The 23934-nt window shown below is 40.1% G+C and overlaps 1 protein-coding gene across 1 annotated transcript in view; it reads left to right on the top strand.

The window, feature by feature from the left end:
• LOC103360916 (NT-3 growth factor receptor) overlaps positions 1-23934 on the top strand; it is a gene marked incomplete at its 3' end in the record, with an annotated part of 179647 nt that overhangs the window by 78791 nt on the left and 76922 nt on the right. The window contains exon 4 of the mRNA XM_008286851.1: positions 17435-17503. Within this exon, the coding sequence (XP_008285073.1) occupies positions 17435-17503 (69 nt within the window). The remainder of the gene's footprint in view (positions 1-17434; positions 17504-23934) is intronic.

The raw sequence follows: 23934 nt of genomic DNA, 5'->3' as shown, positions 1-23934 counted from the left end.
TTTGACAAATTTAATTTAAAAAGTGCGTATCTCGGTGTTTGCTGCAGTTGGTCTCCTGGTTTCCACAGTAACCAAAGCACAGCAGTATCTTGAGATTCACACTGAGAGCCTAAGCTACTCCACAGCCGTGGAAGGAAAGCTGTCCTTTGAAACTAATGAAAGCATCTCCATTACTACAAAGCGTTGGCAGCGTGTTACGCTGGCATGGCATTGGCATTACATTCCTGATAGAGGCGCAAGTCTCGCTGGTTGATGCACGCATTCATCATCTTCTAGTGCATTAGAATAACTAGAGATAAAGTTGCAGTTTGTGTATTGATGATGAAAACAAATCATAAAAAAAGACCTGTAATCCTCACAGGCTTTGATGTCCAATTTACAAAGGATGGCTCATTTTTAAACAGAAAAGTGGTTAATTTGTAACCTGCTGCTGAATATTAGTGTCTGGCTGTTATGTGTGACCATGTAGAAGATGCTCAGTGCTATAGAGGAAGACAGAGTTTGTGATCATGGTTTACAGCAGTGATGGAAAGTGACTAAGAGCATTTACTGCAGTGATTTACGCGAGGTAGTTGTACTTTACAGGAATATTTCCATATGCTGATATCTTATGCATGCACTCCCATACATTATTGAAAGGGAAATATACTTTTTACTGCACCTAGAGTTATTTGCCAGTTTGCAGAATCTGAGTTTATATTGAAAACATACAATATGTGATACATTGCTGTAGATTACTTATAGATATATAAAGTAGCTACAATTAGCTCTGGCAAAATGCTAGCAGCAGCTACCACTGATATTTGAATATGACAATATCCAACAATACACTGATATTGTCACACAGCCACTGAATCGCACTGTTTAGAATTTACTTTTTTGCCTTATTGGACCCAAAACTGAACGATGTGGTACATTTTGGCAGATTTCTTTAGAATTTTATATGTTTTCAGACCTGAGAATTTTTTGTATTGTCAACCTCAAAAAAAAAAAAAAAAAAAAAAGCACCTTGCCTGGAAAGCCTTTTTAGAGGTTCAATATCTCCAGAAAAATAACTCCCACAGTCATTAAATTTGGTGAGGACACGGACAAAATTGTTTCTAAGAGATCCAAATCATCAAATGGCTCCAGCAGAGGGCAAAAACAATGTTGCTGCATAAACTTTGCCCCCACATTCTCTGCTCCTCCTCGTCCTTGTCAGTGATGAATCAGCCACCGCTCGCCTTCAAACACATTGGCTGCATCACCTCCATCTAATGATATCTGTTGGTTTCAACAGTGAATGTTCTGTCACCATCCCAGCTGCAATTACTGTTAGGAGGGAGAGAACAATACAAACTTGGCTTTTGGACGAACAGAGACACTGAAATGGCTTTTAAGAGTTTCCTTTCTGCAAATAAATGAAATGTGAATCCATTGACAATCGATGACTCTTTTGCTTTGTTTACTTTTGTTGCTTTCAGTGCAGCATTGATATTCTGTTTCACTTGTCTTGTTGCTGTAGCACTTACCTTTATGTGTTTTTGTAAATTAGAAAAGGCTTAAATTGTTGTATGATTGTTAAATTTCAACATGAAGACAACATTGAAGCAACTTGTAAATTTGCACATACAGTGACTATATAAACAGCCCAACACACACCAGTTTTTGTGGTCCTGCGAATGACTCCACATCACCATTTTCATACTTGCCACACATCTTCTGATAATAGAGGCCTCAATATGAAAAAATGTCAACCAACTATTGTATTTTTAGTGTATGCATTTGGCACTTTCTTCAGTCTGTGGGAGTCGACCATAGAAGGTGAAAGTAGAAAAATTCCCATGTCTGAAAACACATGAAATTTCTTCAAATTCAGCCAAATTCTTAACAAATGTGTAAACTCAGAATAAAATCTGAGATGGTGAAGCTAAAATGAGACTTTGGTTCTGACTCTTAGGCTTGTTTCTTGTAACATAACGTTTTAGCTCTGCTAAATCCAGTGAAAAGCTGTGGTAATTCATACACTGATAGAATTTCTTCTATCTGTGTTTTCTTTACTTTTTTAACAGTCAGAATTGTACCGCGGTGCTGTGAATGGCACCGGCTCATTCTGACTCACATTTGACACACTGTGCAGTGTTTGAAAGCACAAAACCTCACATTTCAAAGGGTGCAAAGCCTTTTAAGATAACAAGCCTACAGTAAAAATTGTTCCTCACTTTGTAAGGGCGCAGCAAAACTATAATTTCCTACCTTGTGCTGCCCCTGAGAGTACAGCAAACAAAATGCTTCCATGCTTTAAGTCTTTTTTTAGTAAAAAACGTAAAGAATGTTAAGGGGTTAATGTTCTGCAGCATTATAGACACTTCCAGACCACTCTCAGTAACCCCGAATTAGATTCTCCCAACCTTTCCCTCTTGGGGAAGTGTATGAGGACTTAAAGATTTGCAGTGAAAACTGGGATTTCTATAGTTCACCCTACAGCTCCTGTCAGTGACACAGGATTCCCCTGGTCCACTTCTAGATGGATAAGAACTTTGATTGCCTAAGCCTTTAGTGCTCTAAAGAGCTGTGTCCATTTTCTTGCAGCTCCCTTGGCTACTGTCTTTGTTATCGGTGGGGAAAAACAATCTTTGTGGCAAAGACATACTAGGACTGGGCTTGTGGCTCAGTAGGAATGTTTTAATTAACTAAAGCAATGTTTAATCCAGTCCTCGGGACAGTGGAAGAACAAATGGGCACAGCAGCAGCCCAGTGTTGCACTCCGGTCTGGCTTCCTGCTCCAAGCTGTAGTGGACTTGGATAGAGGTCCACCTTGTAGGAAAGTAACAGCCACTTCTCTCAGTGCTGAGCCGGTCGGACTCACAACGGGGGATTTATGAAGCACAGTTTTAGGGACTTCCATTTATTTATTTTCCAGATGGATATTATTGTAAGTCAACTCAATAACCAGAATTGCTTGATCACATTCTTGAGGTGTGTGAACATGTGGGAGAACACTTTATTATTACAGACCCCGACGTTTTACCATGTAGCAAAGAAATGCATATGTGGTGTATTTACTATAATCATGCTCTGTTGACTTCCTTGCTTGCGAGAAAAGCACTCGCAGAAACACGGCCAGAGGAGAGGCTGAAAATGTTTCTGGCAGTCGTCTGGAGAGAAATACTCCCGGGTGTCTTTATTGCTGTTTTAATCAACTCTAACATTTTATCGATTTCAGCAAGAAGCATTTCATAAAGCAGCAGGCCAGAACAGGTTGGCAGTGTGTACCTTCAGCTGAACAAGCAGCAAACTTTTCTCCATGGGAACCCTGAGCCCCCCGATTCACTGTCAGAAAACTCCTGCATTCTCTCCCCGCTGCTCGTCTCCTCGCGCACAGAGATGTGGTTGCGTTGCATTTTGTCTGAAGCGCAGCATACATTTCATCTCCATAATTAACAAACACAATCAGAATTATGACTAAAAGCTTCAAGTCTACCTGTGGCAGTGCTCTCAGCCCTTTGGTGGTTTCTGTGTCTGCTTGTCTCATTAGATTGATGACAATTTTCATTACATTACTCAGTCTATATTAACATCTCCATCCCTATCTGGAAAAATAATCAAAATCATGGCTTAAAGGCGTCGTTCTCTTGTGTCTTGGAACGTTGACTCACATCTCTCCCTTGCAATCAGCATCTTAGACGGATGACTGTGCACAATACTGTTTTGCATTAATTACACTAACAAACTAAAACCTCAAATGATATTGCAGGCATATATCCCACTTGCTAATGTCTTTACCGTAATGATGCTACCCTGACTTAATGGCTTAATGTCGTGGCTTTCATGCCTCCGTACGTCCCTGCTTACGTCATCTCCTTTTTCATTCAACCTCACAACTATGTCTGAGCAACTTATGCAGAAATATCACACAAAAAAAAGGCTGTTTAGAGATTAGAATCATCAGCCAAACAATGCCCCTATGCAGAGACTAATTTGTTCGTGTCATTATGCTGATAGCGGGATTCATAAAAAGCTCCTGAAAAGGCAGGATTAAGCCCTTATTAAAAGTAATCATTCCTCATCATTGGCAGCTGTTGCTGGAATGAAAGTAACAGATACGACGCGCTGTTATTAATGTTATGAGTCACCATAAGGCCTTTGTTTACAGAATAGTTATTGAGCTGAAGATAAACTGATCTATTTTCAAATATTAAATGATTCAGGTGGCAACTTTTCCTGGAATAAGTGCATCGTTGTTTTTCTTTATTTTTTAAATGAAAAGAATGTGCATAAACATATTTGGGTGCTGTTTTAGCTGCGTAACATCGCGGGGCTGAAGGGATGGCAGGTCACGTCAGAGCCTGCATTCTCTCTAATGGCCAGAAGGGGGCGACTCACACTGTAAAGAATGTGTATGTGAAAATAAGTTGATTTGTAACCTCAATAAGTATTTTTAAAATTTTATGGTTTCAATTGCAAAGTTCAAGTCTGCTTCACTGCAGCTTCATGTTCATTTTTTGAATTATGATTCCTTTTAGAGTCAACTAGACAGTAAAACAGGGTAGAAGTCTTAGGGTGGAGCTACCTCGTGATTGAAGGTCCCTACTGTGCATAGTATCCAGTAGTTCTCAGTCTGATCCAGCGCTCACTTGTCATGTTGTTTCAAAAGATCATGATGGTGGTGGGCAAAACTCCAAACTTGAACTTGCAATGGTAGTCCACAAACTCCAAAGAGATGTTAAAGGACTTGTCCATCGTTTACATACAGTCTCTGGATGAATCCTACTAGGGTTGCTGACACCCATATGTTTCATCTGGCACTACCAAGAAATGTACATTTTGGGATTACAGTGATATGTTTTTGACAACTGTTACCTTAGCTTAGGTTAGCACAAGACTGAGCTCTGTCCAGTTCTGCTTACCAGCACCTGTATTAATCTTCAATTAACATATTCTGTCTTGTTTTTGTTAAACAAACCTCTATGTAAAAACTGCTTCTAGATTTTTGGTGCATTTAAACAGTGCCAGGTTGTTGTTTTTTTTCACAGGTATTAGCCTTTTCATCTACGTGTACATACATAAAGTAGGTTTTGCAGATATTAATGTCTTTCCATCAGGCTGATATTTTCATTTATCTGGTTTATGAGTAGCCTAAATAGCTGCAAACTCAATTGTGTTTTATCCTTGTGTTTAGCAAATGTAAGCACGCTAACTAAAATGGTGACCATAATAATCATTATCTGGTAATTATCAGTACATTAGCATTCATCTTAAAACACCACTATGCCAAACATGCAACCTCAAACAACCGCTTGAGTTGAGGAAAAGTTCCACATAAGGTGAAAATGTTTCGGCTTGAGGGAAAAATTCAAATTTATTATGAATCTAGGTCATAAATGTACAAAGATGAGAGTTAAAAGGAGAGAGAGTGGTGGGAAATGAAGAAAAAAACGGAGTTCTAAAACCCAGCCGTTACATCAAACAGACACAAAGTCCGGCAGTCAAATTTGCGGAAATGATGCAAACATACTTTACATTTTTACTTTTATTAGAAAATGCTTCCAAGAATGTTCCATGGACTTTTTGCATGATTTGACTTCACATTGGATTATATTTATCTGCTGCAGAAGCTGCATAGTACAATCATTGTACAGACACAGAGCTGCTATTATGATTGTGACAAACAGTTGGACTTATTAGAACAGCTGAGAGCTATGTACCTTGTTCGGGGTGCTTTAATAGTAGATCCAGTTTGGTGTTATTTAACCGGGTTGAATGTGGAGGAGGAATAAACAGGTTTAAAAGCAGATGAGAGCAACTGTGCTGTGCGATTAGTGCGACACATGCACACACATACCACAACCAGAGGATTTTTCTGAGATTAAAGAATCGACTATTTTTATCCCTCTTCCCCAGAGCCAGCCTTACCTATGTTTGATGCAGATTTGGGGCGAATAATATTCTCGATTATAATGAAGTGGTAGCTGTTTGAAGTTTCTCCTTGGCTGTTTTGATGAAATGAATTCCATACGGTACCTCCAACACAATTTATGGAGCTCACTCCCCTGCTTTGTGTTTCCAATGATTGAACTGCCTAAGGAGGGAGATTTTAAGCACATTCATTCTGCTCCCTTTATTGGTAATACTATACAAGTGCTGTCTCACTGAAGCGCATCCATCAGTATCGTGAGATGTATTCATTCTTTTTTTTCATTAATGATTTGCGGTGTCTTCATGCTGTATTGCTTTTAGAATGATTAGAGATGCTTTGATAGAACAGGAGATTCACAATAGAAGATAAACATTCACATCAATCTTTGTTTTTGATACAAATGCTTATTATGAGCTATAGGCAAACCTAAGAGGACATGCAGTAATGGAAAATTTCCCAACTATGACAGGTGCGTGAGTGTTTTCCACCCGTGTGTTTGCCACAAAAATCTTCTCTGGATGCTCTGCACTGTTGCTGCTGTTGCTGCTGCTGCACTCTGCTGCTTCCAGTGTAAGGGCCACAACTGCATGTACTGAATGTTTAACTAGGGAGGGATGTGTGAAAAGACAGACTTCATTTGCTTTCCGCAAATAATTCTGTTTTTAATTACGTCCCATATTTTAGCATTAATAAATCATTACCTCATTGATTTTGGGACATTTGGGTAATTACTGTAAACAAATGAGACAATCACTGAGAAGCCTGTCAGCGTCTGCACTGCGTTTTACAGTGAGGCACTGACCCAACATCATCTGGACTGCTTTGACGCAGAAAAGAGGATTGTTGAACAAATCAGAAAAAGTCTGAGTATCTTCTGTAAGGCAAAACGTGATTTGAGGAAACCTGAGGAGGTGGAGGGGGCAAAGATGTCACTGTCCAGTAATTCTAACGGCGCTACATACATGTGTTAGAAATCCTGCCACACTTATTTTTCAGACACCAGAGGAATTCAGCTATTATAGCACTCAGCGAGAACATTTATTTTTTGCAGTCTCTCTGGATCACAGAGTTAATTATATATATACAAAAAAAAAAAAACTAAAACACATCTATGTATCTATGAAGCCAACAAGGTTAAAGACTGCCAATATGAGCTAAATATAATTGGAACAGAAACCACAACAGATTAAATTAATCTTGCAAAAAAAATAAAAAAATGTAATTAGTCAGTAATGCAGGTATCTTGTTTGCATGTGTACGCCTAGTCTGGGTCAAGTGATTTTCACAGTTTGCTAAGAACCGCTGCAGCTCATTTCACTAGTCAAACCAGCATTTAGTAAACTAAAAATGCTCTTGTGAGTCTCATTTGCGAAGAAATGACCATTTATTTCGCTGAGCTTATGCAACAGTTAGACGTGGTTGAAAGGGCTCTTTGAAGTATCGTAGCTCTTAAAGAATCTTTGCTGCAAAATGGAGTCTGCTGAGAGAGCACATATAACAATATAGGGACTTAAAGAAACGCAAACATAATAATCACTCATATAAGAGCACCATTTCTTAGCAACATCAACATTACTCAAAGCATCAACACATAAGCCGGGAGGTGCTGTGTTGAAGGGAGCTGCAGTCTCGTACTGATGCTGGTTTAGTCCTTGGACTGTGTGCCAGTGAAAAGAAAAAAGAAAAAAAGTGTTCTCAGAGGAAGCCCAGAAAATAGATCTTGTAGGCATACAAAAGAGTTCAAATGCACGGATGAGGATGTTAGCAGGTAGAGCCGTCAGGGTGTTTTAAGAAGATTGGATAAAGTGTATTTTAGACGCCATGATATGCATTTCATGGATTGGATTTAGAGCAATGCTGCTGCTTAAAATGGCAATAATTGCCAGAGAAAAAAAAGAAAAAACAACAGTGTTTGTCAGTAATTTACATTTAAAGAGGGACTACACTCTTCTTTTGCTCTCAACATATATTTACATACATTGCATTGAATTTAAAGCATAAATCACAGTTATCTGTAAAAATGGCTTTTCCTATTCAAAATTAGCCAATAGTACTTCTTTGTAGTTGGTATTTAAACTCTGATTCAGCCACATAGCTGCTGGTAATGTTAACACAAACCTGATATACACCAAAAGACAAAGGTTTTTTTGTTTGTTTTGTTTTTCTGCTGTGACAGTAAACAACACATAAGCTCACTAATAACTTTGTTGTATTCAAAGATTAACAGGACACTTAAAGGGAGAGATGTTTTTCTACTGAGCTGCTGTGAAGTTGGATGTTTTACGATGGAGGTCTTTGGGGGTTGGCTCACTTTTAGAGTCAGCCTCAGGTGGACATTTGAGAAATTGCAGTTTTTTGGCAATTCTGCACTGGCTTCATTTTTCAGCCCCAGAGATGATTGCCTGATATCTGTCAAATATATATGATTTACATATCACTTTCAGGAAGTCTTTTACTGTTACGATACCATTACTGGATTATTCCTATGGTATTATCATCAAGCTGTATTTTTTGTGTCTCTATTTTAATCGGCTAATGTATATATAAAGGGAGAAAACGGTGTTGTTGTACTTTTGATATCAAAAGATTAAAAAAAAAAATAAAAAAAAAATCTTCTAGTAATTTCCTGACCTAATAGCAGCTTCTCATGGTCACATATTTAGCTGTGTGTTTCTTCACTCCCCTGTTGCATTTTTTTTTAATGCCCTGGAGGGAGGCTTGCAGCACATTTTAAGAATGTAGTTACCTTTAAAATGTAAAGTCCAATGAGCTCTGAGTCAAAGGTCACAGCCCCCCCAGACAGCCTCATTGAAAAGTCACAAGAAAAGGGTGGTAATAAAATATTCACTGTGCTCAGTGGTAATTCATCCTTCTAGGTGGTATTTTAACTATCATTAAGCTACATTACATTATATGATCTGCAATAGACACAGACATATCATAGGACCAGCCAAAAGAGAAAGCCATGGGCCTCCCAAGGGTATGTAGGAAAGATGAAGGCGAGGCAAAGATACCATGTCATAAATCAGAATGTGAAATAGTACGTGAGACACAAATATGACATGATTCGATCATTTGAGGATATTGTCTCTCATGTGTCCATGAATAAACAATAAGAAATCATCTGCATAGAAGCAAAGAAAAAAAAAAAGGCACTTCAGAACTTGCCTAGGAATCATCACAACTGTAGGTTCTCTAAAGTAATCCAGCAGTAACTGTCTGAACATCCATACAGATCAGTCACTAATCACTAATACAGCATACTTTTAATAATTTTGAAGTGTCATTAACTGCAGACCAAAAACAGAACTCCAAAGGGAACAAGTAGTTGACATGAATTGATGTTTTTTTATATCGAGGTATTCCAGACGGGCATTCTGCAAAACTTGCTGGTTGAATAATCCTGAAGAAACGCTCTCTCGTCTTGCCTGTACTACTGTGTGTGTACAGCAGAATGACAATAAACTTGATTTGATTTGATTCATCATGAGTATAAATCAATATTTATCAGGGAGTTTTTAAGGTGAACTGAATGAATCACAGTAGTCTGTTTCTGCATCAGGAGTTTGTATCAGTGAAGCTCTACTCTAATATTCCTTCCCAAATAGGCCAGCATGTTGGTTTTTACTTGTTTCCATAGCTGATTTATATAAAAAAAAAAAAAAGTAGATGAAAAAAACCTACAAAAATCATTGAACTACTAATCTACTCACTGAGTGGCTGTAATTATTACTGTGGTGGATGATAATAAATCACTGACTAATGCCAGTAATGTTCGAGAAAAATCCCATCCAGTGGGGCTTAAGAGAGCTTAGATATATGATGGTTGGTCCGGTCTGGCGGAACATGCATATCAACATACATTCAGCACTCTATCACTGTGTGCATTCAGGCAGGTTGCATGCAGTATATTTAAGCTGTAGAGAGGGATGGACCGGTGGACCATGAGATGCATAGTTACACTGAGTGGGCTGAAAAGCATGAAATAAGTTCTGAGCATTATCAGGCGGAGACATGCAGGCGGGTGGAGCGGCGTAGACACGTGCACACCTTATTAGTATCTAAAACCTGTATTTTCCACTGTGGAGCTGACGTTTTATTGGTGACCTTCCAGCTATAGGACAGTTGTGGGGTTGCAGTGAGTTCAGCCTCGGCAGATGAAGGGAGCTATTCATTTCGGAAATACCTTTGGTGATAATTGATGTTTTCGGCAAGAGGATAAACATAATAAATACAGAAGCTGCAGAAAAATATGTGGCATCTTTGAAACTGAATAAGTCTTTCTACATAAAGAGATTGTTTTTTTTTTCTTGGATGAACTAAAGCTTGAATGAGGACTGCAGGCTGCATCAGTCAGTGACAAAGAGAAGGAGAATAAATGGGTATTTTCATCAAACAGGTCTGAATTGTATGTGTTTTATGTAATGCTGTAAGTACACGCTAAGTAGTCTGAAACATCATGTTCTGACTCTGTTTTCTTGTTTGAGACAAGCGATGACTTTGTTCGAATTAATGCAGTCTTTTATATTTTTAATGCATATTTTTTCATTAATTACACATGTCTGCTGCACAAGAGAACCCTCCCTTTTCTAAAATGTCAGTTTGTCAGCTATGAAAAAAAATCACCTTTCTTTTAAGATTGACATCCCTGATATTTTAAAGCTAGACATCATATTTTGAAAGGTGTTTATTTATTTATTTATTTTTTTCCCCCCCAGCTTACAGTCATCAGCATTACTCATAGAGCTCTGAGATATATCAAGAAGAAGAAAATCTGTTTATAAGTAAAGTCCTGTAAAAAAAAAAAATGAACAGTTAAAGGGAAGCAATTAGTTTATGTTGCTGCAGCAAATGTTAGCAGCTCCTCCTCGGCGTGACAGATGACGACTAGATTTCACCACGTCCGTACTGCTGATCCGCTGGGACGCCTCGTTCAGTGGCTGTCTGGTTCTCCTCCGCGTGGTCCTGAATGTCAATCTGCAGAGCTCCCCCACACTCAGACAGTAGCTACCAGTAATGCCGCACTAATTAGCCAACCCTCTCGAGTAGCCAAGCCCTCCCAGTGGCATCCGTGCCAAACAGAATTATTAAAGAAGGAGGGAGGAGGAGTTGCACCTCCTCTGCAGAGGAGCAAAACACCCAGGTTCAGTTTAGCATTCGCTTCGTCGCCCTGTGGCTGGGGGAGCCAGCGCTGTCATCAATATTAACACCTAGATACATCCGTCGCTGTAACACGTATTTTTTTTTTTTTCTTTACCCCAGTCTAATGAAAATTTCATGTGAATCACATAATTGTAATTCCTTATTCAAATGAGCACTGTTTGAGAAGTGGAAATGATTTGTGGCTCCGTGACTAAAAAGCTGTTGTGTGGATGTTGACGCTTTGTCTGTTAACACTTTGGTCAAACTGTAAGGTCCACGTGTGAGGGGGCATATGTACAGTATATATAGTGATAAATCACAGGAACAGCATGAGCACATAAGTGAAGAAAAACGATTTGGATGCAGATGCTTCCATACTGCTCCACTGAATGGTGCAAATAAACAGTTGACATCAACATAAATGAGTTAAATTGCATTTTGTGTCAAGATGGCAAGAAGTAAAAGAAACCAAGATGACTTTGAAATGGGGTTTATTGTTAGGGCACAGATGGCAGGAGCATCAGCCAGCTTCAGCTTCAGACTGCTCTTGTGTTTTACAGTGTCTATAGTGACATCTGCATTTACATCTATGAAGACAGACTGCAGTAAACAGGGTTGGAAATCGTGGTCGCTGGTACACACTTGATGATGGTGGTGCATTAGTGTGATATTTAAGGAAAAACAAAAGAGCAGTTCTGCCTCATGTGACTGAGGATTTTAATGCAGGATGTGAGCAGACTGTCAGCAACAACAATCTGCCAGTGATCACATAGAGAGAGAGAGATGTAACAGGAGGATTTCACTGCAGAAACCTCTCTTTACACACATGAATGCACATTTAGGAGTGTGGCGGTACAAAAACCATAGACGCTGGTCTACAGAGATGTGGATAATAGTGATAGGGTCAGATGAGTCAAGTGGGAGAGTGCATTTGTGGCCAAGAGAACAGTCCAGGTCTGACCACTTGACCCTACAATGAGGAGATCCAGTGGTTCTGATGTGCTGTGGGGGGATATTTCGCTGCCATGGTTTGGTTCCACTTGTCCCCACAGAGGGAAGGGTCACTGCAAATCAATACAGGATTGTTTTAAGTGATCCCCTTTGGCCTATGATGAAACATGTCTATCCTGATGGGAGTGGTCACTTCCAGGATAACCATACCTTTATCCACAGGGCACGATGGGTCACTGCATGAGGATAAAATCAAGCTCTGGCCTTCACAGCCACCAGAGCGCAGCCCAACTGAACACCTATGGGAGGTTTTGATCCAGCATGTTGGATGGAACTGTCAACCATCATCATCCATCCATCCATTATCTATACACCGCTTAATCCTCACTAGGGTCATGGGGGGTCTGGAGTCTATCCCAGCTGACTCAGGGTGAAGGGGACACCCTGGACAGGTCACCAGTCTATCACAGGGCTACACTTAGAGACAGACAACCAAACACACTCACATTCACACCTACGGACAATTTAGAATCACCAATTAACCTCAACAGGTTTTTGGACTGTGTGGGAGGAAGCTGGAGAACCCGGAGAGAACCCACGCTACATGGGGAGAACATGCAAACTCCACACAGAAAGATCCCGAGTGTCCTCACCGGGACGCGAACCAGCGACCTTCTAGCTGTGAGGCGACGGTGCTAACCACCGATCCACCTTGCAGCCCACCATCATCAAAACACTAAATTAATGAATACATTTTAGGATTTCGAAGAATGGTGTTCTTCCCTCCAGTACATTTGTAGAGAATCAGAGAATCAAGGAGTCTTGACGCTCTTATTGGTGGCCCCACATCTTCCTAAAACACATTATGCATTTCCTTTGATTTGTCAGCCGTCTGTGTATGTTGGTTGGTGGTATATAGTACACTCCCACCCCTTTACTCTCTGCAGCACTTGGCCTTCCTCACCCCCTGTCTTTTGGCATTCCCTCTGCTTTGATGGCTTATTTGCTGATTTGTTTATATATTTATTAATTCATTTACCCCCCCCAATCCAATTTTAGCTGACATTTCTTGTCAAGATACGAAGGATGACCTTTGAAAACAGAACACTTCCTGCCAGAGACGTGAAGGAGGTCTCACTCTGTGCTGAGAAAACACTCGTCTCGTCTCCTTTCCTCTTTACTTATCTGTATTCGAGGGCAGAGCGACTAAAACACATTTGTCACTTAATTGAAAGACGCATCGGTAAGAGTAAGTTTATTTTTACAAATGCAATTTATTAGCCACATGAGCAAATTTGTTAAAGTGAATTACATCTTAATCAAACCCGCGTATGAAGGGTGAAGGTAGAAGTTGTGAAATGAAAGCAATAGTTCAACAAATTAGGGAAAAGTGGTTTTATGTGATTTCTCGCTGAGAGGTAAATATACAGCTGCAGCAGCTAGAGGCTGGTTAGTTTAGCTGAGCATGCAGGGGGAAACAGTTGACTTGGCTTTGTCCATACAAAATCCATCTACATGCTCCAGTGAAACTAACAAATTAGCACATTGTATCCAGTTTGTTTAATTTGGACAAAAAAAAAGAAAAGTCTTTTGTTTGCCTTTGTTTGCTGGACCGTTGTTGTTGAAGACTAACATTGCACTAACCTGCTGCTTGAACCCTGTTTGGTCCAAAGTCCAGGGGCATTGAGTCCTCAAGGTAGCCCCCAAGGTTTGCAAGGGTTTCTCCTGACATTCATTATCTGTCCACTCACTATAAGCTACGTCAAACCTAACTGCTCAAGTATTTTCATTTTGATTGTTAGATATGAAATCAGCAACAAAACACTCTCCTGTGATCTGAAATGGGTCTTTGAAGTTCAGCATCTTTGCATGTCTGTTTGGAGTTCTGGAGTCTAATGGACGTATATTTTGAGCTCTTTATTCTGATGTGTGTCTGGTATTGGCTGCGTGCCTATTTGGAGACCTGTGGTCTAAATGTGTGTCTATTTCGGGCTGTGTGATTTGACGCAACTGTTGAGCGGCCCTGCTCTACATCACCTAATGAGCTGCTGTTTGCTCGCCCACCTTTTCACTCTCTCTCTCCCTCTCTCTCGCTCCCTGTAATGTATTCTTTCAGCGTATAATACAATCCCTTTGGGACCACAGGTTTTCTTTGGGAGGTGAAATTTCATGCAGCATCTTTACATATTCTCACACATTCCCTGTATTCAGAGCAGCCGGTGCCTTCACACCAGCACACATTTCAAGGTGACAATGTTTAACCAGTCTGTGTGTGTGTGTGTGTGTGTGTGTGTGTGTNGGTTTCTCCTGACATTCATTATCTGTCCACTCACTATAAGTTAAGTCAAACCTAACTGCTCAAGTATTTTCATTTTGATTGTTAGATATGAAATCAGCAACAAAACACTCTCCTGTGATCTGAAATGGGTCTTTGAAGTTCAGCATCTTTGCATGTCTGTTTGGAGTTCTGGAGTCTAATGGACGTATATTTTGAGCTCTTTATTCTGATGTGTGTCTGGTATTGGCTGCGTGCCTATTTGGAGACCTGTGGTCTAAATGTGTGTCTATTTCGGGCTGTGTGATTTGACGCAACTGTTGAGCGGCCCTGCTCTACATCACCTAATGAGCTGCTGTTTGCTCGCCCACCTTTTCACTCTCTCTCTCCCTCTCTCTCGCTCCCTGTAATGTATTCTTTCAGCGTATAATACAATCCCTTTGGGACCACAGGTTTTCTTTGGGAGGTGAAATTTCATGCAGCATCTTTACATATTCTCACACATTCCCTGTATTCAGAGCAGCCGGTGCCTTCACACCAGCACACATTTCAAGGTGACAATGTTTAACCAGTCTGTGTGTGTGTGTGTGTGTGTGTGTGTGTGTGTTCATGCAGATGTACTTTTGTGGCTTTTTATTTTTTTGGGGGGGGAGATTTGTAAGTGTGTGTGTTTATGTGTGTGTGATTGTGTGTTTGCATGTGCATGTGTGATATCACAGGAAATAAGACAGACCTGCAACATCCTTAGCTCCCTGTTGCTATGGCGACACGTCTGGTTACAGGAGTATCTAATAGGTCCTCCATACAAATTAACCTACTATGGTGTGTGTGTGTGTGTGTGTGTGTGTGTGTGTGTGTGTGTGTTTATGAACTGAGTCAGTAATTTAGATAAATGAAAAAATGTAAAGCCACGGACTATAAGTGGATATTTGGTGCTGTTTTATGCAGCTATGCATTTTTCCATGTTGTCCTTTTAGAATATTTCATTGCTGGTTAAACCTACAGTTTATATACGATGCATTTCAGTATATTGTACAAATTCTTATCCTTTTCTTATGCCTTATACCACCCCCTTAAAATATTAAAATCCTGATTTTGTCATACCTAAATAATATGGGTTTTTAATATTTCCCGTATTTTGGTATGTTGCCTGTTTTCTCTTTCTTTATTGTATTTGTGACAATTGTCCCTTTGCCTCCATTTAAAAAAAAAAAAAAAAAAAAAAGTTTTAGCATTATATCATGTGTCATTTCAATTAGTGTGGCTGGACAGATGACTCCTTGCTGCTCTTACAGATGCTGTTAGCTGTGGTATCAGATGATCAGATAGAACGGTGCCTTTTTCATTTTTCTCTCATGATGTAATTACTCAGAGGTTGCATGGACTGCTGGGGTTTGATACTGCTCAATGCTTTAAGGCAAAACGCTGTGTTAATGCTCTCACAGAGATGTAGTGTTATTTAATAACCGTTTACACAGATGCCTGATGTTCATATTTAAACTGAATCAAGGTTCTGGTCAAATCACTTGTAAGTCTCTGGCTATTTTCTATTGAATTTAGTGGCTTCCTGAGCCAGAGGGGTTCCTTAAGTCAATTGAATTATTTGACTTGAAAGCGGTCAACTTTCTTTTATTGAGTTGGCTGAGCCCTGAAGCTTCACACAGCCAGGCCTGTTCCATTTTCTTTGTCAATAGTACTTTTCCTTATTGTCAGTCCTTAATACAGGCCTGTGTATCCAGTTTGCAATTTGCTTGTTTTATTTTATGTCATTAAAATTTAATTTAGCGACTTTACTTGCAGAAATACTTTTTTTTTTTTCAGAAAGTATTTTGACCCGTTGATGTTTTCCATGTGTTGCACATTTCTTTTAAATGATTAAAATTGTCCTTTTACCCACCAGTGCACTTTTATTAACCCAGAATAACAAGCAAAAACAAGTTTTCAACATTTTTTTTTTTTTTGTGCAAATTTTGTGGAAAAAAGCCCAAATGAAATCTGTTTGTAAGATATTCAGACACTTTGCTGTACCACTTTGTATTGTTGTTAGGTGAATTCCATTTGCTCAATTATCCTTGAGATATGTGCACAGCTTTACTGGAGTTTATCTGTGTTGCAATGAAAGAATTGAACATAGTTTAGAAGGGCTCACACCTGTGTATATATGAACGTTCACTTGGACTTCCAGCTGGTATTTAGAGGATACTGAGGACATAAAGGGAACAATTCTATGAGTCAATAGGAGAAAAAACTAAATCTTTGGGCCTAACTCCAAGCACTACATGTGATTAATAGCAGTCACTGTTGATTACCTGCTAATATCATTACTAGATTGAAGCATGGTGGTGGCAGCATCATGCAGTATAGATGAGGAGACTGGTCACAACTAAGGGGAAGATGATTGCAGCTCCAGAGCTTACATGACCTGAGTCTGGGGTGACAGCTGACCTTCACAACAACAACGACCTGAAACACACAGCCAAGACAACGCTGATGTAACCTAAAGACAAGTCTTCCACTGCCACTATGTCATTCAGTCAAAGCCCACACTTAAACCCCAGAGAACATCTGTGCAGAGACCTAGAGATGACAGTTCTCACATTTTCCATCCGGTATGACAGAATGGGACAAACTGGCCAAATCTAGGTGTGAAAAGCCTGTAAAGACTTGCCCAAGAAGACCCAAAAGCTGTAGTCGCTGCTGAAGGAGCTTCCACAATGTATTGAATGGTTTTGTAACAGAGAGATTTCAGTTTTTCATTTTGAATACATTTCCAAAAACTTATTATGCCATTTTTTCATGGGTTATTGAGTGTAGATTGATGGGGAAAAGGTCAATTTTATCAATTTAAAATAAAATACAACATAACAAAAGAGTGAAAAAAAATTGAAGAGCTATGAATGCTTTCTTTAGCAACTGTATATCACAAGAAAAGAGAGTGACCCAAAGAGGCTGAAAATTTCATTTCTGCTTAAAAGGAGAAGAAGAAAAAGTGAAACTGACCTGACAAAAAGCTTTCCTGTTGGGTTTCGGAAACTAAAGGACATCAAAAGCAGACGTGATGAAATGATAGAACAGCAGAGCGGACAGGACATCAAGCAGGAGAAATAAAATAATTCACATAATATCATTAAACCTAACATTCCCTTTGTTTTCTCTTTCCTCTACAGAAACTTGTCAAAGAATCCTCTCACCACTTTGTCATGGCAGCTCTTCCAGCACCTCCAACTCTCCGAGCTGTAAGTCTCCTCTGATCTGTCTCGCTGGCTTTGTTTGTATTTTATTACAGCACTTTATCATTGCTCCCTGCACACTATCAGTCTCAATACAAATTGTCCTCACTGCATGCTATTATAATTCCTGTCTTTGTTGTACAAAACCTCTAATTTGTCTGAGCACATGTGAAAGACCAAACCTATAGGCAGTATAGTGGCACTGTGATCTTATAAGTCATTTGTTGACTTAATTAACGCGCACAAAAGAAATGTAATGGCCTGGTAGGAGGAGGGAGCCTGACCCCATTTTCTTGTTTGTTATGAATATTTTAGCGATCATTGTGTTTATGAAATGAGTTTGCTCTTTCACCACCGGGGAGAACATTGTGATGTCGACCCGCTTGTAATTTACACATCATTACGCCTGTCAGCCCTGTCCATCATTTGAACCTTCGCTACGCTCTAAGCAGTGCCGCTGCTCATATGCGCCTCCTGGCATATAAAACTGAGGTATAGCAGGATGTGATACAAGACTATTTCAAGCAGGCCTTATTGTGCTATTTTCAGAGGTAGAAACAGGGCAGGTCCTAAGAGAGCACGGCACAATGCTGATCTGCTGTTCACGGCACGTAGCGGAGCGGAGGGAAAAGCCCCGCTCAAACTCTTGCTACAGTTTTTTTTGCATTTTGGGCATTTAGCTTGAAACTTATCCCTCGCGCTTGCAGGTCCCAACCGATATGAGAGAACGCTCTTGTTCATTCTGTGTAGGAAGCAGCTCGCACCAGACCCCATACCAGAGCTACACAAGTGTCATCTCACTGTGGGCCCTCATCGAGGCAGATGGGTCTCTAAATCCCTCATTGTGCCTGTTATTGGGTTGTGAATTTCATTCTTCGCTGGAATGTAGAAGTTCTGTACTTTTGTTTTCTTACCAGCTGTCCAGTCTGCTCCGAGTTTGGGATTTGGCTTCTCCTATTACCACTGCTGTGTCTGAGCTTTGCATCCCACGATACCATATTTAAAATAATGTACTTATTTAATGGTGGAAGAAGTAATGAGATCTTTTATTTCACAATGTTACATCTCTTGTAGCTTTATTTAAAAGTTAAAGGCCTTAATCTGGAGTCCCATGTGAACAGTTTCCTCCACATGAGCGATTTCTATTCTTCTAACTACGCCAACACAATCCTAATGAAAGAAGTTTTTGGGGTGTTTCACCTTGATTGTGTTATTGAATCAAGAATACACAATATGCTATTCTAAAGAGAGCCTAAGAAGCACATTTTTAAGGGGGTTTATTCAAAAATACAGAATAGGCCTTTTTTTTTTAGAAAGTCACATTATGCTGTAAGACAATTGGATTACTGCATGTTGTGTGTCAGCAGGATTCTGACGCTGTAGGTGGTCAAGATTAAGTTAGTAACTACTTTATGTGAAGTTAGGTACTTTAAACTATATTAATGCGCATAATAAAGGCTGATAATACACATTTCATATGGAAAATATGAATCTAATTAATAAACATAACATTAATAAACATAGCTTCCAAATTCTTATAATTATTATCATAGCACTTTTTTTCATGAAGTGCTTTTGTAGATACTGAAAGATGATGAAAAAAAAACATTTCATTATAGTAATATGGAGAATTAAACACAAACACAAAATAATGGTAGTGACATAAAAAAATAAATTAACCTCTAAACACCGGTGAATATATTATACTTGATCATTCACCTAAAATGTCACACTTGTGTGCAAGAAAGACAAGATTAGAGCCTTTTTTTCTCTCTACACAGACAGTGATGAGCGCTGTGTAATTCAACATTCAAATGGCCTGAAATTACAGACCACATCACGTGCAACAAACTAAAATAGCTAGTTCAGCTCCTTCCTTCACCAAATCACCGTTACAGCTCGCAGGGAGCGATTTGCTCTGATGTGCAATCCTATTTCTTCTTAAGCAACCATTTTAGATGCGTACAAATGGTGTCTTTGTTGTCCTACATGAAAAGCAGGGCCAGGGTGATGCCCGGGTTTTCCTTCTGAATGCTGATGAGGAGTGAGGGTTTATGTCTATTCCATTCGGTGTGTTTGGTTAAGAGGTGTCAGTCGGAGTGGCGTGGCGGCACAGACGTGAGCCGGGGCGTTATGCAAGAAGGAAGCCATGTGGAATCAGGCCTCGCTAATGGGAAATGAGTCACTCTGTAATGGGCAGAGTCTGCGACGTGGCCCTGACATCATTGCTCTCTTTACAGTGTCTATGTACTCACCCAAAACCATATTAGCTCGGAAAGTGCCAATCATTCAATCATGCCAAATGAAGCGTGCTCACCGGGCGACTATTGCCTTTAATTATTAGAATAATACACAATGCGGTATCAATGATAAGTGCCCACCCGTGCTGCTCAACCACACTGAAATTATGTAAATAGAGGAAGATCAAACCAGCTGAAATAATTTCCGTTTTATGTGACGAAAGGAGAGCATGGCCCTTTGCCATGACGGTGTCGCTAAACCGTGTTATCTCAGTCACTCTAGGCACTGTTATTGTAATTTTATTTCTTTTTTTAACAATGAAAGAGAACCAATTTCAAAGCGGCAACACATCGGTGACAGTGACCTGCACTGAATTGGAAAAGTACAAATGTTTATTTCTTTTTTATAAAGCCTGGAATTACAGTGAAGGTCCCTTACAAGGTTTAAAATAACAATGTCTTTGATTAATTCATTGTATGTTTCATTACAGCCATTCATAGCATCGCTCGATGTGCTTTCATAGGTTTTTGTGAAGAGTCTTGTACGTGCTATGGCACATAGACGTTATAGTTAAAAACAAAATAAAAGAGAAGAAGAAGAGGTAATTAATACAGATCAAACATGTCGAGCAAGGAGGTAATGCGAAAAAGTGATAAAAGCACTGACGCCCGACTGAAATCTCTATTAAACAACATGCAGTTTCATCAAAGCAGCACTGATTGGCCGAGTCTGGAATTAAACGCTGCATTTCCTGCTTTTAAGTGCTACTTTACTTGTAATTAATTTGGTGTAAAACATGTTTCAGTTCGCTAAAAAAGAGGTGTGAAACAGTTAAAGAATCGTTTATTCAGCTAATAAAAAGGAAGACAGGACTCCTCTGTTAACATCAAACAGTCTCTCGTGTGGCTTCAGGTGTTGCTTTCTGTGGTTTGGATGAATCCTGCACCTCATTTACCAACGCAACAGTGAACCTGCATGATAAGGAACATTTAAAAGTGACGGAGAGAAAGTAGTTCCTACCAGTCAATGCACCTCAAGTCTGTTTTGACCTTATCAGTAAGTCTTTATCAAGCCCAGCAAAGTGTAACTCAAAAACAGTTGCTTTGTTTTGCAGGTTGGTTGCACAGATATTTCACACTCCCTGCAATATCTTAATATCAGTAACAATGGCAATGCTATCAGGGAAATCTCAATAATCTCAAGTCTTTTGTGGCTCCTGTGAAAGGCTCCAACATCACATTGAAGCTGTACAATGGACGTCTGCTGTGTGCTGCCTCTGGATGAGACACAGATAATCGGCTCTGCCTCTTTGTCTGCGTGCCCTTTTAGCCGAAGGACCAGAGCCACCGCGGTGTGGTTTCCCGGCCCAGCCAATCACGAGCCCCGAGAACGGCAGCAGAGCGAAAGGGGGCGGCTAAATGCTAAATCTGCCACCGCTGCTTCCAGGCTGATATTATTGGAGATTATTTGAAGCGGAGTTAGCGGCAGTCAGCCATAGCGCCAGTCCTCGAGGAAGCTCATTCTGTCTGGTCCACGAGAAGAGTGAAATATTCTTCTTCTTTAGCAAGTGACGCGATCAGCCTGAGGCGATGTGCATCCTGAATCCCTTTATTCTGTTAGCGCCTCTTTAATCCTGGCTCTCTGGGAAGCAGCGGCCAACGCAAAGTCAAACATTTACGCCTCTCACTGCAAAATGGATTTTTCTTTGAATACGTGTGAAATATTAATGGATCAAACCTGTAATCTTCTGATGTGACTGCAAGTAGATTAGGATAAATTAAACACTAGTTTTCCAAGGGGCTGCGTGACAGGTAAATTACCAAAGTTTAACCTTCATTTGATTATGTCCCAGCTGCACTCAGGGCAGACTCTTGCTGGAATACATGACATTTACATGGACTCTTCACAAACATCAAAGACTGACTTACAAGAGGAGAACCAGTATTAAATGTTGAATGCGGTAGAAAAGACTCGACTGGGGGCAGCACTGGCCTTGACTTTAAAGAGGTCACCCGCTTAAAACTCAGCCAGCTGGGCAGAATCTATTCCAGGGGAAGAAAACTTTGCTTGTCAACATGATTTTTGTGAAAACTGTCACAAGTACAAATGGAAAATACAACGCCTTTCTTTTGTAAAAACAATATACCACAGCACTCACGGAGCGTATAGAGATGAAAAAACAAAACTATAGATGATAACAAATGGCGTCATTCTGGATTCCTGGTCATCTCTTCCTGTGGTTGTAGTTCTCATTCATCTTAGAACAGTTGGCGAATTCTTCACTGTATGACTTACGCATGTATGCTCACATGAATGTTTCTTTTTGTTGAGGTTAAAAGCCACTTTGTTTAACATGCAAGTGAGCATGTTGGAGCAAATTTGAGCATGCAAAACAATTACACGACTCCACACGCTGCGGAGAAAACCATTAGTCATGTCCGTGAATGCGTAAACTTACAGCTCAACCACTAAACTACATGAAATTATTTTACTGTCCAAGAAAAGTGTTTGGAGTAATTATGCTGGGCTTTAGAAAAAATCACATTGGAGACTACAGATGGAGGGTTGTAGTGGGATGTTTACTGGGGTCCAAAGGACGGCCTTCAACCAGCCACCAGTATTATAGTCTGCTCACTGACGCCACTGACATTAAATCACAACAATCACACACATGTTTCATTTCCTTTGTTGATAAGAAGTTGGCTCCACACAGAGGGGTTAAAAAATGGAAACCAAAATGCATGCTTTCAAATCAGATCTGTAATTACACAATTCCATCCATCCATTATCTATACACCGCTTAGTCCTCACTAGGGTCACGGTGAGCTGGAGTCTATCCCAGCTGACTCAGGGTGAAGGCAGGGGACACTCTGGACAGGTCACCAGTCTATCACAGGGCTACACTTAGAGACAGACAACCAAGCACACTCACATTCACACCTACGGACAATTTAGAATCACCAATTAACCTCAACATGTTTTTGGACTGTGTGGGAGGAAGCCGGAGAACCCAGAGAGAACCCACGCTACACGGGGAGAACATGCCAACTCCACGCAGAAAGATTCCGGTGCCCCCACCGGGACGCGAACCAGCAACCTTCTTGCTGCAAGGCAACAGTGCTACCAACTGCGCCACCCTGCAGCCCCAATTACACAATTGCATAGTCTATTTAAGTGTGGTTTGATTAAAGTCAGTACATTAAGTAAAGACCCTCCTCAAGCATGTTGGAAGATACTTAATGATACATTACTTTAAAAACAAGAAGAGTCCAGTAGGTTCCAGTTACCTGGTTAGAAATGGTTTGATTAGTGTCTGCACCTCCTCCGTCAGTCTATGAATATACACATATATACTACATTACTCTCATCGTGTTGGTTGAGCCACAGACTGAATTGTGAACCTGCTGCAATGCCACAAATAGTGTTCACAGACACACACTTTAAACTCAGATTTTAAGTGAGTGTATTTAAAGCATTCCACTTTCAGCAGAAGAATTTAAAAAACAGTCCCTATTCACACAGGACTAGTATTAGCTGGGGTCCTCCTGTGATTTAGAAATTAACCAACCTCCCCCCTCACGTCTGTGTTTAACAAGACCCATTTGCATGGGATAAGCGGAGTCTGTCTTTTAGTCTAATTTACTGACATTATCCGCGGGTGTGATATTAATAGCTGCCGCATAATAACTGTTGAGCCTGCTGAAAGACAGCAAAATGCTCCTTATCGCCTGCTGCCATGTATGTCATCCATCTCATCTTGTCCTTTGAGGTTTTGCTCTTCTGATGGATTTGAGCTTGCTCTTTTTATGAATGGGTGTACACGCTGTGCAGCGGCATGCGCCTCCTGAATTTGAGCCCAAACTGCTGTCTGTATTTCCTCTATTATTCTCCGGCGTGAGAGCGAATAAAGATGTGGGGAAAATAAAAAACCTTGCAAAAAAGAAAAAAAAAAAAGAAGCCCCAAATCGTAAGAGGTGCAGATTCACATATGTCTAATATTATCACAAGATGCAGGTACATAAGGAGTTACACCAAACTGCATCTCTGATGGGAGGAGAATATAATATATTATCACCAAGTATTGCTTCTACATTAAGTTGGTTAATCTATGAAAGGTCCAGTGTGTAGGAAATAGAACATAGTATTTCTAACTATGTTGTGTATGTATTTGTGTTTTCATTATCCTACATTTAGTC

Source organism: Stegastes partitus, unplaced genomic scaffold (genome assembly GCF_000690725.1).
Source record: "Stegastes partitus isolate 25-593 unplaced genomic scaffold, Stegastes_partitus-1.0.2 Scaffold473, whole genome shotgun sequence".
NCBI classification, from domain to species: domain Eukaryota; kingdom Metazoa; phylum Chordata; class Actinopteri; family Pomacentridae; genus Stegastes; species Stegastes partitus.
This window is presented reverse-complemented; position numbering and strand designations above follow the sequence as displayed.